The 13973-nt window shown below is 39.0% G+C and overlaps 3 protein-coding genes across 3 annotated transcripts; 2 read left to right on the top strand and 1 right to left on the bottom strand.

The window, feature by feature from the left end:
* Positions 1–8273: 8273 nt before the first annotated feature.
* On the bottom strand, positions 8274–9114 carry MELLADRAFT_89762 (uncharacterized protein; the record flags this gene model as incomplete). Its single annotated transcript, XM_007412674.1, has 2 exons — positions 8274–8313; positions 8381–9114. 2 exons carry the CDS (start codon positions 9112–9114, stop codon positions 8274–8276), a joined length of 774 nt encoding a protein of 257 aa, XP_007412736.1.
* A 423-nt stretch (positions 9115–9537) lies between these two features.
* On the top strand, positions 9538–10416 carry MELLADRAFT_89761 (uncharacterized protein; the record flags this gene model as incomplete). Its single annotated transcript, XM_007412722.1, has 2 exons — positions 9538–10262; positions 10326–10416. 2 exons carry the CDS (start codon positions 9538–9540, stop codon positions 10414–10416), a joined length of 816 nt encoding a protein of 271 aa, XP_007412784.1.
* A 944-nt stretch (positions 10417–11360) lies between these two features.
* On the top strand, positions 11361–13085 carry MELLADRAFT_89760 (uncharacterized protein; the record flags this gene model as incomplete). The annotated part of the gene is made up of 6 exons (XM_007412723.1): positions 11361–11517; positions 11639–11871; positions 11954–12097; positions 12176–12479; positions 12546–12680; positions 12745–13085. 6 exons carry the CDS (start codon positions 11361–11363, stop codon positions 13083–13085), a joined length of 1314 nt encoding a protein of 437 aa, XP_007412785.1.
* Positions 13086–13973: the final 888 nt, after the last annotated feature.

The raw sequence follows: 13973 nt of genomic DNA, 5'->3' as shown, positions 1-13973 counted from the left end.
ATTAGTTTTGACCTGAATTTTATCAGTTGAGTAATTCTCCTTTGGGAATCTTGTTTTTTGTTTGTACTAAGAACTCGTTGTTCGTCTTAGTTACTGAAGCTATGTCACTGCTCTTCTATGTTCGAAGGTAGTCACATATCTACGTTTTTTATTGCTTTTGTTTTTTACACTTTAGACGCAAGTGTATATCTTTTATTTAAATAGCATGTAAAATACTAAGGAATGTTTTATTGTGTCGTCTTTGAAACTAGACGCAAGGTGACATTATATTTTTTTGTAATTTATATCATATAAGTTAAAGGCAAACCATGTTTGGCGGCAAAACTCGACAAAACTCCCAATTAGTACTTTCAAGTTGGAGGTTTACACGTCCTTTGAGTAAAATCCCTGGCTCACACGTTCATCTCATAATCTATTCATCAAAGCACTGGATCATATCATCTCAATTCAATCCAATCCACACCTTCAATCAACTTCAACTTCAACTTCTACTATAATCATTCAATCATTCAAGTTGAAGATGAACCATGTTCTCCGGCAAAACCCGACTCAACTCCCAATCCCCACTACCAATCTCCAGGTTTACACCTCCGCCACATTTAGTCTGATTTCCACGCACCTCACCTCAAATTTTTTCCTCACTGCTCTCATCAAATCAATTATTCTATACCCTCAATCCAAGCAGTCATCTAACTATCCATTCAACCAAATTCAACCAACTGTTCAACAGAAGAAATCAATTTCAACTTTAAACTCAAGCTTCAATGAACTTCATTCAATCTCATTTGACTTGACAAATCATCATAAACAACTTAAAACCAAATCTGATACACTTCTTGAACAACTTGAGTTATTGTCAAATGTTACTAGACCATTTCACAGATAGTTCACTTATTCAATTATAATCATGGCTTACCAATCAGATACAGTCAATTTGATTGATCCAAGATATGTACTCAAATTCCAATTGAAATTAGTATCAGCTGCTACGTAATCAAGAATCCTCAAATTATCATCAGTTGTTTATCAAACGAACCAAAAATAAAAAATCATCTAATCTAATAATATCACATCAAAGCTCCATTGAAGAAAATAAACCTTGAACTTTACTCAAGACAAAGCCTCAGCAAAGTCATATAACTTCAGTCAAACCTATCTACCTATCTCAAATTCAAGTCACATCTCAACCTTTCAGATCGATTGGAATAATCATCTGTAGTGCAGCCGATCCAAAAAAACTATAAGTCACATCATCAGATTCACACAAAAATCAAATAAGAACAAAATCTAACTAGGCTTCAAGTTTTTTTGGTTTCTGGATCTTTGGGTTTGGAGTCTTTTGATGCTCCGGAGCTCTTTGTCTCCTCACTTGCTGGGCTTCTTTCGCTCTACGTCCTATGGTCTTACTTCACATCTTTGCCTGATTCTTCAACCCCACAAGTACGGCCATAACACCCTGCTCATTGATTTTACTGGCTGTACAGCCTGATTTATTGGTAATGAGGGACATAATATTGATCGCCCGTGATTTCTCAAGTGGATTTAATTTTTAGGTCTGGATTTATCTAGATCACCACTGTTTCAATTTCGAAGTCAAGGTCTCAGTCGGGTGGAATTGGTAAGATTTTATATCTTTTCACTCTTGGTATCAATTGTACCGGGAAAGACTCCTAACAATCCTACCCTATCGTTTTTCCCAACATACACAACATTCTATCATACAGAAGATCGTCGCAACCACTTCCCTTCGCCCAATGAAGAACTGTCTAACCTCGCCTTGGTCGTATAGGTCAACAAAATGTAGAGAGGGACAAAGTGCTGATTCACTCCAATATCAAAACTGTGCTTTCAGTAAGGTGTGGATTAGTTTTGATTGGTACTGGGTTTCATTTTTGAGGTCAAAATGTGTAATATCTTCCATTACTCTGTTCTTGCTGATGTGTGTTTTTGACTCCATAAGCTTCCCGATATCACGGTCCAGAACAAGTCCCTTTCTGGGACGTAAACACAATTAATCGGTCAAAAATATCAGCTTTTTTTTGTTATAGTCAATAGATTCTAGGGATCTGGATTTGGAATTTTTACGTTGAGGAGCAATAAAAAGATGATGAACTCAGAACATTCATAAAGGACCAGGTGGATCTCTCAAAAACTTCTTCAACAAAGCTGAAAGTTGTACTGCATTATCATTACCAAATTGAGTTACAAATCTCCCTCAAATCCACCTCTTGCTCTTCTTCATCATCATCACAATTGCACAATAAAATGATATTCTTTGTTTAAATAAAACAAAACTCATAGTCAACTCCAATCTAGGTTATTGTAGATCAAACAATCTTCAATTATGAAGATGATCTTTAGCTACTTGAAAAGAACTTTCTTTGATGATTTGGAAAAATTCTATTGAACTCCAAAAGTAAGAAGGAATCTTTGCCTCTCACTTCATTCTGATATGTACACACCTTGAAATACATTCATAATACGTTAAAAAAACAAATATTTTGTATCTTCATTGGGGTTTGAATCATTATAATTTCCAAAGAGTCTCAAATCTTATTAACTTTTGTTTTCTTTTGATGTCAACCTCCTGAGTGCAGGCCAGCTTGGACCTCCCAATCTAAAGATATTGACAACTTCAATGAAGATGAGTTTGTTTCAATTATTGTACAACTGCAAAGTAAATTCCTTTGAAATTTCTGCACCATAAAAATTTATACAAGAGAAATGGGTAGTTTTCATATGTTCAACAACTGATATCAATGTCACCCGGGCACCAGAATGGCCAAACCATTGATTGCACAGCTTTTATAGATATGAAAACATTGAATTTTGAAGAAAATATGTCTTTTTCTTTTAACAACTTCATTGATTGTGATGATGAACTTCAAGCCCAGGAATCAGTCCTCTGACCTTCCAGAAGCAGGTCAAGACTTTGTCATGGAATTGCAGGTCAGAGCCTCTTCTTGACATGGTATAACCTGATAGTAATACTCTTGACCAAAGCCTTTCCTGTTCAATTTTTTTAGAAGAAGAAGGATGTGTCTTCTAAGGTTCCCAGACTGGCATTATGTAAGCACATTGTCAAAGGAAGTTCAACCTTGATATGGAATCAGCAGTCTGGTAGTTGATCCAGATGAGTGTGTTATATCACATTGTCTGGATGAACCTCAGTCTGACTTTGTCCTCATGGTCCAACCAGTTACAAGTTGGATACACTCAACCAGATGTCCAAAGATTTGTGTTAAAGACTTATGGCAAAGGGAAGCCCACAGATGATGCAGTCAACATGCTCAAGTTTCTCAAGACTAAACCTCAAGATCAACTTGACCTCAGCAAATTAAAGTTTGTTATGTTTGCATTGGAATTGTACATATGGGCCATTTTGTTGCTCATGGGTCTTCCTCATCTTCCGTTTTCCATACTTCATCTTTACTTCCTGTAGAAGTGGTCTAAAATGGAGGACTGTTGAATGAATATCAGTCATCAATTGCCTTTTTGTTTTGATTCATCCTGATACAGAAACATTCATAGCCCTTGTACTGTTTGAATCTTGCTTTGCACTATATCTGAAAATTATCCAAATCATTGAAATCCTATTCCACTTGGGTTGAGTGGATTTCAAACTGATTTGCTGGTTCTTATGTATTTCTAAACTTTCAAGGTATGATGGGCAAAATTCTAGACCAAAAGCTAACAAGAACCAAGACAAGGGGGCAAAGGAGCACCAAGAATTGGAGAGTTAGGCATATGAGACCATGACAAGTTTATGGAAGAAGTCCAGCCAGTTTGAAATTGCCCCACAGATCCATCACATTTTCCACAACACTTGTACTGATATTCTGGATGTCTTATATCAGATTATTGTTCTTGGAAGTCATGAGTCTGTGAAAATAAAGTGTCCCTGAGTGGGTTTGAACTGGTAAAAATGTTCCAGTAAATGGGAGTCCATGAGATAAAAATTTGAAAGTTTAGAGTCCATGTTTGAGGATCAAGGAGTGGTCAAAGGAAATGCTATCACAAAGAAGTCAAAGAAAACACATGCAAGGTAATCATGCAGCTACTACTTTCAACGGCTGAAAGATCAATCATACAAACTGACAATGTATGGTACATGTGGGGCTTGTTACAATGTACCAAAGATCAGGAGGTGTTCAAGTGGTAGAGCAAGAGCTGTGCGGCGCCCGCCGCTGATTGGGCTAGTATATTTTTATTTTGAAGCTCTTCTGGCTTTCGCTCCGCGAAAGCTTGAGGGCTGACATTGGTGCTTAGGTTTTATTGTCCTTGGGTTAGGGTTTAATTTTACTATCTAGATTATAGGTAATTCTTATTGCTTAGAGCATCCACAATTGTTGGGTTAACTCGCGGGAATACCTAAGTATTTAACTTACCAATCTCAAAATTTCCACAATGGTCAAATTTCAACAAATCTTTAGTTAACTCTGTGACAAAAAATTGGTAGGCTGGGGCAAAGTTATCCCAGCCTACCAAGGCATTAGCTAATTCTGAGTAGCTCTGAGTCCTAACCTCACACCAAATCAAACTACAGCCTGATGCATAATTGATGACTTTGGAGAAAAAAAACCTCCAGTCTTTTCACAAAGTGACAAAGTTTTTTCAAAAGGCTGCCAAGTTTTTTGAAAAGTCACTCAGTTTCTTTTTGAAAACTGGCTGTTTTTTTTGAAAGGCAATGAGTTTTCCAAAAACAAGTTGTGCAAGATTGGGGAATAGCTTAATGCCAAATCACCAGATTGATCAAAATCAAAACTTGCCATTGTCCACTACCATCTCAGCACCTCATTTTTGAGGTATTATCATATTATCTGTACCTTTTAAATGACTGTCTTAATGTTCTAAAGAAAATTCACCAAATATTTTTCATTTTGATTTCACTGAAAGACCTTTGTAGAGCCTTAGATACAAGGATCAATTTGCTTTAAAAAACTGTTATAACCTTGTCACGCAGGGTTGAAAGGCATTCAATCACCTTCCTACTGAATGATGAGACTCTCTGAAAGTTTTAACAGTAGCTAGAAGTCCGCTAGGACAAGTTCCTCAATTGGGACCCTCTACCCTCAAGATGATTTATCAATGTTGCCTTCATATTTGACTGACTGAGTGAAGATATCAAGTGGATCAGAATAGATGGTTGATTATGTGGTGAGGTGGTGATGTGATATTGGACGGTCAGGAAGCCAAGCTTTGATATTGATCAGATTGATCAATCCAGTGATTTGCTATTACAGTCGTTTTGAGAACTAACAGTAACTTATTTTTCTCTTGTGTTGTGTTGAGAGTTAGTCCAAAACTGGCAAAAACTAAAAAAAAACTCTTTTTTGACCATGCCCACCGTGAGAAAAAAGCATATTGCAGGAGCCAAAACAAGGTTTAGGCCTGTGACATTGAAAAAAACTGAGTTTTGGACTAAAAATTAAACTGTAGTTAAAACTGGGCGACACCCATCACCTTGAAAGTTACCAATAGTTCTCAAAACGGTGTAGTATTTAAAGCTCAACAAGAGCTTTACAACACCTAAGAAGGGATAATCTACTACGTGTAATATAGTAGAAGTTGCCTAAAGACTGCCTTCTTCAAAGGAACCAGCACAAGGGCACTTGCTGACCACTTTGTGATAACAGAGAAATACACTACGCGAAAATTAATATTTTCCAAAGGGAAAAGAAATATACTAGGAATTATCTTTTCCGTTGCCTTGCCGCAGCTGCATGATTTGTTGCTCGGAGGATTCTAACAATCTTTGACTCGTTTTCCTTCACATCCTTTGTGATAACTTGCCTACAATTTCGGAGATTGAGTAATAAAAATCAACGCAACGAATTCAACTGATGATAACTACATTATACTGTAGTGGGGATCAGATTGACACCCTTTCGATGAATCCAAATAAGACAAATGTGATCCCCGCTACGGGAATTTCCTCCAAATACTGCTTTCATGCATTGAATGGCCTCAACGGTCATAAATACATATCCTTCCATAAAGACTGCTGAAAATTGCCCCCAAACATCATCGTTTCGTTTGGTCAATTTTCACTTATTTTGCTTTACGGCCATCTTATAGCATTACCCCCTTATAACTTCTTATAAATCTCATCGTTTTACAAGCTGATAGTTGTTACTTGCACTAAATATATCTACTGATCAGAGGTGCCGATAAAGTATACAGTACATTCAGTAAGCTCATTTTCTTGCCTCAGGTTGTATTATAATAAGAAGTACACTAATTTCTTGACGTTTTCAACATATCGGTTTGTCATCTATGTAATAGATCAATTTGTCAAGATTTTCCTCCGATCTAAGATGTCAGGGAACGGAAGCAAACCACAACAATCTTCGACGAGATCTAGTAAACTCAAGCTGAGCAGAACAGCAAGTAACGAGGCCCAGGGCAAGCCCAATGTGAACTTAGCATCAGCTCGAGGCGAGATCACCTCACCGAAAGGATCGTTTCCGGGACATCAACAATCTGCAGCATCACCAACTGCTAAATTCAGCAATCCTAATGCGCCCTCTGATCCCTCTGACGCGTCCGATCTCACGAAGCATCCCTTGTACCCTAAAATCCAATCACTTCATCCGGACTTGCAACCATTCTTGAAACACGATTGGGAGACGAACAGAACTTACAAACTTATAAAACTCAGATATTACGAAATTATGCATCATTTTGATCCCAATACTAGTGCTCGGCCAAGCTTGAAGAAGGACACCTTGATTGACAAGTTCAAAACAGATGTCCTACCCAAGTTACTACCTTTCTGTGCACCACCACCACCCACCAACGACTCCATGGACACTGACGATGAATCAGCCGACGATTATGATCCACTTAACCGTAGAACCGCGATCCCCATGCTTGTCAATACTATCGAGAAGCTTAACCCCCATGTCAAAGTCTCTAAAGTCGCACTCAAGGATGAAGTGCTTGTTCTTTATAAACATTACGTAAATCCCAATCTTCAACTTCCACCTTCTGAGTTTACAAAGCAACCACGCTGTGTCCGTTCCAAATTTGTACCAAAACTCGGCATCCAAACGATTCGATATCATCTTCAATGCTACCACCCTGAATTGTTTTTAAATATACCAGTATTACGACTACCCAATTATATCTGCTTATACCAAAAATTCATGTTGGATGAATCCCCAAAATCAGACGACGAACAACTAGTTCCGGGTTATCACTATTGGATCAACAAGGACCTTGTGGCAGAGGGCTCCAGCAAGGATGTGTAAGCGTAAAGGAATACACAGATTGTAAATTTTCAATTTCATTTCTTCCTTTCCAAGTCAAAGTAACTTGATCGACTGATTTTCTCTCATGTACAAAATAATCTATGCGCACATCTTCATGCTTCTCTATCCAGGTTGTGATGAAGTCTTTCAAGATTCAAACGTACATCCAGCGTCTACTATTAATGGTTTTCATTTTCATTTAAACTCAAACTTTTGTGGATGGTATCATTTCTTTCTTATTTTTGTATTGTTGTACTTGTATGCTTTCTATCTAAGACTGGCTTCTCTATGTAGTCCCATGTAGTCTACACAAACATATCAAAACACTTCAAGAGAAAATAATCATATTCTTGTGGCTATCTTTTCCTCTCTTTCTGATTTCGGATATTGTGTTCTCATGGAATGACCTCAAGTTAGACATCGTTACATATCTGAAATGAAGTCTTTTCTCGCTGTCAATTACTTGCGCGATTTCCCAAAAGTGTATCCAATCAGAATCTTTCTGATATCCTCTTTATTAGAACATTTCAAGGTCCAAGTTGAAGGCTTTGGATCTGAAGACCTTGGATTCTGATTGAATTCATGGTGATGTTAGTTAAGCCATAAGGCATTATCACCATATTATGATACTCAACAGGCTCTTACAGCCTCGCGCTTAGAAAAAGAAATGGGTCAATTTCATTCCTTGAATGTCAGATATACAAGTGTGGAAAGTATCAAAAAAATGTAAAAGGCCACCTTCAGGATATAATATCATTATTGTAGACAAACAATTCATGATAGATTACCAGGTTCTATTACATGTGAGTCAACTATAGTGGCGCACAAGACAACAACTGCAGTGATAGCGATACACGGATGTTAAGATCAAGAAGTTCAACACATCTCACAATCTGGGTCGATTTGGTGAAATCAACAGGTATGTATATCCCTACTCGTGATGAGTGAAGTCTGAATGAAGAAAATTTGATGTAGCAATTGATGCTTGAAGTATTCGACATAAATCAATCTTGAGTGAGACTAATTTGAAGGACCAGCACTATGTTTATCGCGGATATTGCTAACCAATTTATTGATACATCAATGAAAAGCGCCTTCAAACAAGAACTTGTAATCTCAGAACTCACATATGATATCTTGCCAAGGCGTGAAGAAGAGCAGCATCCTTGATAGCATCATCGAACGCCCTCTGATGGGAAATTAACAATGGGTTCGCAGATTTTGACCGCTCCTCAAGGTCTTGGCGCTCGGTTGGTGAGAGGTTGGGATTGCGTAGCTGAAGCTGAATAATCTCAATTGAATCGTGGGTTCTTTGAAGGTTAGATGTAACATCGTGAATGAGATCTTGAGCATCATCTTGAAGAAATACAATTTCATCGATCTCTACTTGCTGGAGGTGTTTATAATCCTTGACAAAATTCTTGAGATCATCGGCAGCAAGGCGGTACCGACCAGTCTTGAGGTTTGGAAGACAGAAAACTTCGAAGCGCTCGATCCTTCTAGTGTCGATATCTGCGCTGGAGTTCACCGATCTGGCCAACGGTTGCAGTTGGTGAATTGGGGTGCGTAGCATAGCTTGAAGATAGTCGGTGTTGCGATTGAAAGGGATGATGATGTTTGATAGACGTGGGGCAACCATCTCGACAAAAACCTTGAGGATCAATTCGTGATCTTGTCTTGCATTTTCGGTAAAGCGGAGATGAGGATAAAACGACATGATCACTTCCACAATTTGTGAGGTACTAGCTTTGCTTAAGAAAAGGTTAGGATCAAGTCTGGGATTATCTTGATCTTCGACAACATATTCAAGTATATAATTTGGCAAGAAAATGTGGTTTTGAGTTGGAGTGGTGGTTGACATTATGCTGAATCGAAGAGATTTTTGGGATATATCGGGTGATAATCTGGGTGATTGTACTTGTTGAAACCGTGCTTTTGATAGCATATACAATCCTGCTCCGGTTTGATCAGAAGACCACTCAAGTTGGGTGCAATTACTCCATTCAAAGAGGCTGCATTTATTGCATTCAAAGGTCATGTGATGCCCGACCCAACGTGTTGATTGTCTTAGAGTCAAACAGATAGATTCTCTTCTTATCTCCGTTGATCATAAGTGGGTATGTCGGCTGAATTTATGCAACTTTGAAAGTCCAGATAGAAGAAGCGTGTAGATATGTGTAAAGAGGTGTAAATAAAATTTTCTATCCGTTACTTTAGTGATAGGAAGTAGGGCCACATTTTCTAGAAACTTTGGTGTTTTTGAAATCCGTGTGATCCAACAATCATGTCTCGTCATATGCAGACCCGTGTTTTCCTACCTGCTTCTATCCTCAATTATATTCCTGATGGAGCTGAACCCCGGATCGACATTAACCTCCTCCTAAGTCAAGCTACAAACACTGAAATCGTCAAAGTCATCTTAGCATTTTATCCTCATTTTCAATTTACGCAAGCTGCGCAAGAAGATCGCGAGCTTCTTCGGATGATATTCATTGAAATGGTAGCCGGAAATCTCAGACATTTAGCTATTCCATCCCAGCTCGATCTAAACTACTGCGAAATTCCCCTCAGAGGACCCATCTTTGCAACTCAAGAATCTCCAAAACTTGCAGCCTCAAGTGCTGATATTGATTTTGATCGCACTGAACGATTCACCCGCTCTATTCTTGGATATCTGACGATCGGCAAATACCGCCTTGCGGGCAAAAGTCTCATCAAATTCGTCAAGGACTTCAAATTTTTAAATCAAGGTGAGATTGACGAGATTGAGGGCGCTCATGCTCATGCCGAAGATGCTGTCCACAATAGTCTCGTCTACCTCCAAAAAGGCCAGAGTTCGATCGAACACATTCAGCTTCTATTACGCCAATCCGATGTCTCACAAAAAGAGCGCGCAGAGCTTGACGAGAAGCTCAGAAGTTCTATAACTGCATTAAGGTCGAAACAAAAGACGTTTGATTGCGCTCTTGAAGATGTTGCATTCCTTCGGGCCTTGGCAGATTATCATTGGTAAGTTTTCTTACAGATCTTTGTGTTTATATATTCTGACTATCATCTTCTTTTGAAACTTAGGGACATTTTGCAAAAACATCAATCAGCCCCCCCGGAACCTTCTTCAGCTTCGGATGAAGAACAAGGTTCCGCTCAACCTGGAAAGGCTTGATTTGGAAGTTCTCGCTATTGCTTTGACCATCGGTAAGTTTTTCTTTTTGGAATTTGACGTTCATTTATTCTGATTTTATGATTCTGAATATTGAAACTTAGGTAAATTTTTGAAAAACGACATCAACTCCCTCATGTGCCTTCTTCAAGTTCAACACTATTCCTTCTCTGTCTTGCTGTTTCACTTAGTTCTCGTAAAAAAGTAAACAGTTTTCAGCTTGTATTGTTTTACATGGTATTGAGTATGATCACACGGAACCTTGAGTGGTGTTGACCAGTGGAGGTTTATTGAGCTTTTGTCCTAGATCTCACATGTTTAGTTTAACTTGATTCAACTATCCATATTTGTCACTCTTGAAACTTCTCTTCTTCAAGTTAGACATTCATTTGATATATCTGAAAAAACCTGAAAATTGTTGAGACCAATCTTTGTTTATGGTACTTTACCTTTATATATTTCTCAACTGTTCTTCACAACTCATATTGTAACTCAACGATTTCTTTATATCACCCTTGTTTGATCTGAAAATATCGGTTAGATTAATTTGTTGACAAATTCATGTATGAAATTACAAGAAGGATACATAAGATAATGATACTGTCAGTTGATTTTGGCTTGACTGGATGGCGCCGAGGTTTGGTGCAGATGGAAGAGAAGAGATGGCGATTTGAAAAAGGCCGCTTAATGCCGAGCAATTGTCTTCAGGTGTCATCGGAGCACGTCGATCCACGACGCTGATGAGTTGCCAATATGGTGACTTTTTTCGCCGTCTTCTATAGTCAACTGACGATTTCTTTCCATTAGAAGACTGATAATTAGATGTACAACCGGTGACTCATTACACATTCGTACCATGGTTAAGAGTTGACTTGTTTGTCACCATACCGTTTTTTATAATTGGTCAATGTTATTGATTTCGACAATCCCCTAGATCAGCATTAAAAATGCCCAAAGTTTCCAAGATGTTTGACCCAGATGCACCAGGTATGAACAAGCAGCTGATGCTTGATTGGATGCATATCAATCACCCAATGACTCCTATCAAAACCGGCGCGAACAAGGACGAGGTGGCGAGGAAGGTGAGAGAGGTGCAGCCTGAATGTGAGTTACACGACTCTTGTTTCCTTCATTCTTTTGGGCCTTTTTATATACTATTTCTTTTCTACTCTACACATTAATTTATCTCCTTTCATCGTTTCTGTATCTTCGACCACATTCACAGTTTTTGGTAATCCGAATGGTGATGGCAGTTATGATGCCGTGAACCAATCAAGAAACTCAGCCCCGCCGGATTCTTCAACCAGTCTAGTGACAACTACTCCTGCCAAACGAAGCCGCTCTGATAAAAAGAGATGTGCTTCTCCCAACGATAGCAAAACAGCCTCGAAGAAACGTACAGTATCCGCCAAGGTGGCATCAACTAATGGCCCAGCCCGCTCTGCAATCAACAAGAAGGTGAGTGGTCCCCAATTAAAAAAGATTACACAACCGAAAATAACCGTTTCCCTTGCTCTTTATTTTCTTGACACTCTGAAAGACGGTGCGATTCCGTAGCATCTTGAATGGAGAACTCTCAGTCTCACAATCGGGTGACCATGTCCAATCGACGAGTCAAAATGCTAGCAATCACATTCAAGACTTTTCACAGACTCCTTTGGTCGAACCACAGAAACCCGCGCTAGTAAGTTGATGGGTTGTTGGGTCTCGATTATTTGTGTTGGAACGTACATCCTTCTAACAATGCACTTCCTCATTACAGTCTGAAGGCGCAACACAAGACCAAAAACCAGTTCTTGAATGGACTACTCGAGGCAATCAAAAGGTTAATCAGAAAGTACGAAAAACGCCTACTCCGTCAAACAATCAAGGCACTGGATTATTCGTCTCTTCACCCTCTCTCGAATCACCTATGCCAAAATTACCACCCACACTTGTTAAAGATGAGAGAGGCGTGCCTGTGAAATTTATGGATCACACCTTGCTTGGAGGACAAAGGGCCAACACCAACAAAAAAGATCTTATAACATTTGCCGATAAGGACTGGTTTGAAATGGACAACATTGGTTTGTACACAGTCCTCAATTTTAAAATCTCTCAATTTGAAAATATTAACCTTCATCCGCTTACAGTCAATGGGAGAGACATTGCTCCCATATCACCAAATAGATCCACGGTCGAAGAATTGAACTGTATCTTGTCAAGGACTGAAAAGAAGAGGGATGGGGCGGAGGTTTTTCAAGATGAAAGACGAAGAATTGATCAAAGTATGCCCAATCATCATTGCTTAAACACTCATGTTCATCGAGCTAACATATCTTCTGTATACAGTCTTTGCGCTTGAAGAGCGTATGTCGGGCGTGGAACTCATTACCGGTGATTGGAAGGCTCTTCAAGATCGTATGATGAAGCTCGAGCACAAGGCTTTTGGAGAAATCAAACGGCTTGAAGAAAAATTCAAAGCTGATATCACAGCGCTCAATGAAGAGGTGAAGAGGTTGAAGTCTGAATTGACGAAGGCTAATGACACGATTGAGACTTGTAATAAGGCGCTTGTACACATTCTTTCAGAGGGAGATGGTGAGTATGGACCGTCTGAAGGCGGTGACAATGACAATGATGAAGACGAAGATGAATCCAGTGGTGGAAGCGATGCCTCTTTCGGAAGTTGATGGTTTCATGTCACATCATGTGACGGTCATCTTATAATTAGATATCAATTTTGACTTAGTCAATCTCAGTTTGTTTGTAATAGATTTCGTTTGTTTGACTCGTGAGCACTCGTGAAATAAAGACAGTAATTTGATACTGCCTATATGTTGAGATACCATATCATCTGAGCATGTAAGAGTACCACTATCGTACCATGTAAGTGCTTCAATGAATCATCTTCAAGCAGTTCGAATTTGAATTTCAAATCTCAACATTTCAGTTATTGTAACTTTGATGTACACTGATAGTTCCAAGTCTAGAAACATGCAAAATAGCCATCCATTGTTTTTCAAATGTTGAATGAGGTTGTGGTTGACTTGTGAGGTGAGGTTGTGGTCGACTGTGGAGACAATGGGCCGGATATCTACTTTGATCCGGGACCCAAGAATTGATGGGATCTTATTGATTAGTTGAATCACCAGAAGAGTGTATCCATGTGAGTTACACCGTTACGACCCCACACCTTTATCCTTTGCTTGTTTCCAGGAAGATCAGTTCGACAGTAACGAGTAATCTTTGCTCCCAAAAGAAAGGAAACACCAGATACTCGACTCACAATCATACCGGCTTACTTGAACATGAATTCGTAACCAGCTGACGAGGTTAAAAAACGACAAGGGACGGTGAACTGCGACCCACGAGCCAATCTTAGATGGTGTGGTGATTATAAGCTAAGTTCATTTTTGTCTGTCATCCCCTGTTCGTCTTTTTTTGTGTGAATTCTTTCTCATCTTTCTGATCATTTTGTTACTTTTGGAATTCACCACAAACTTCCATAAACGATTGTGACATTTACGCCGCCTCCCCATCTTTCTTTGTTGTTGCATCACGGTTTTCAAAGTCCAAAC

Source organism: Melampsora larici-populina (genome assembly GCF_000204055.1).
Source record: "Melampsora larici-populina 98AG31 unplaced genomic scaffold MELLAscaffold_32, whole genome shotgun sequence".
NCBI lineage: Eukaryota > Fungi > Basidiomycota > Pucciniomycetes > Pucciniales > Melampsoraceae > Melampsora > Melampsora laricis-populina.
The sequence above is the reverse complement of the archived record's forward strand: the minus strand, read 5'-3'. Positions and strand labels throughout refer to the sequence as shown.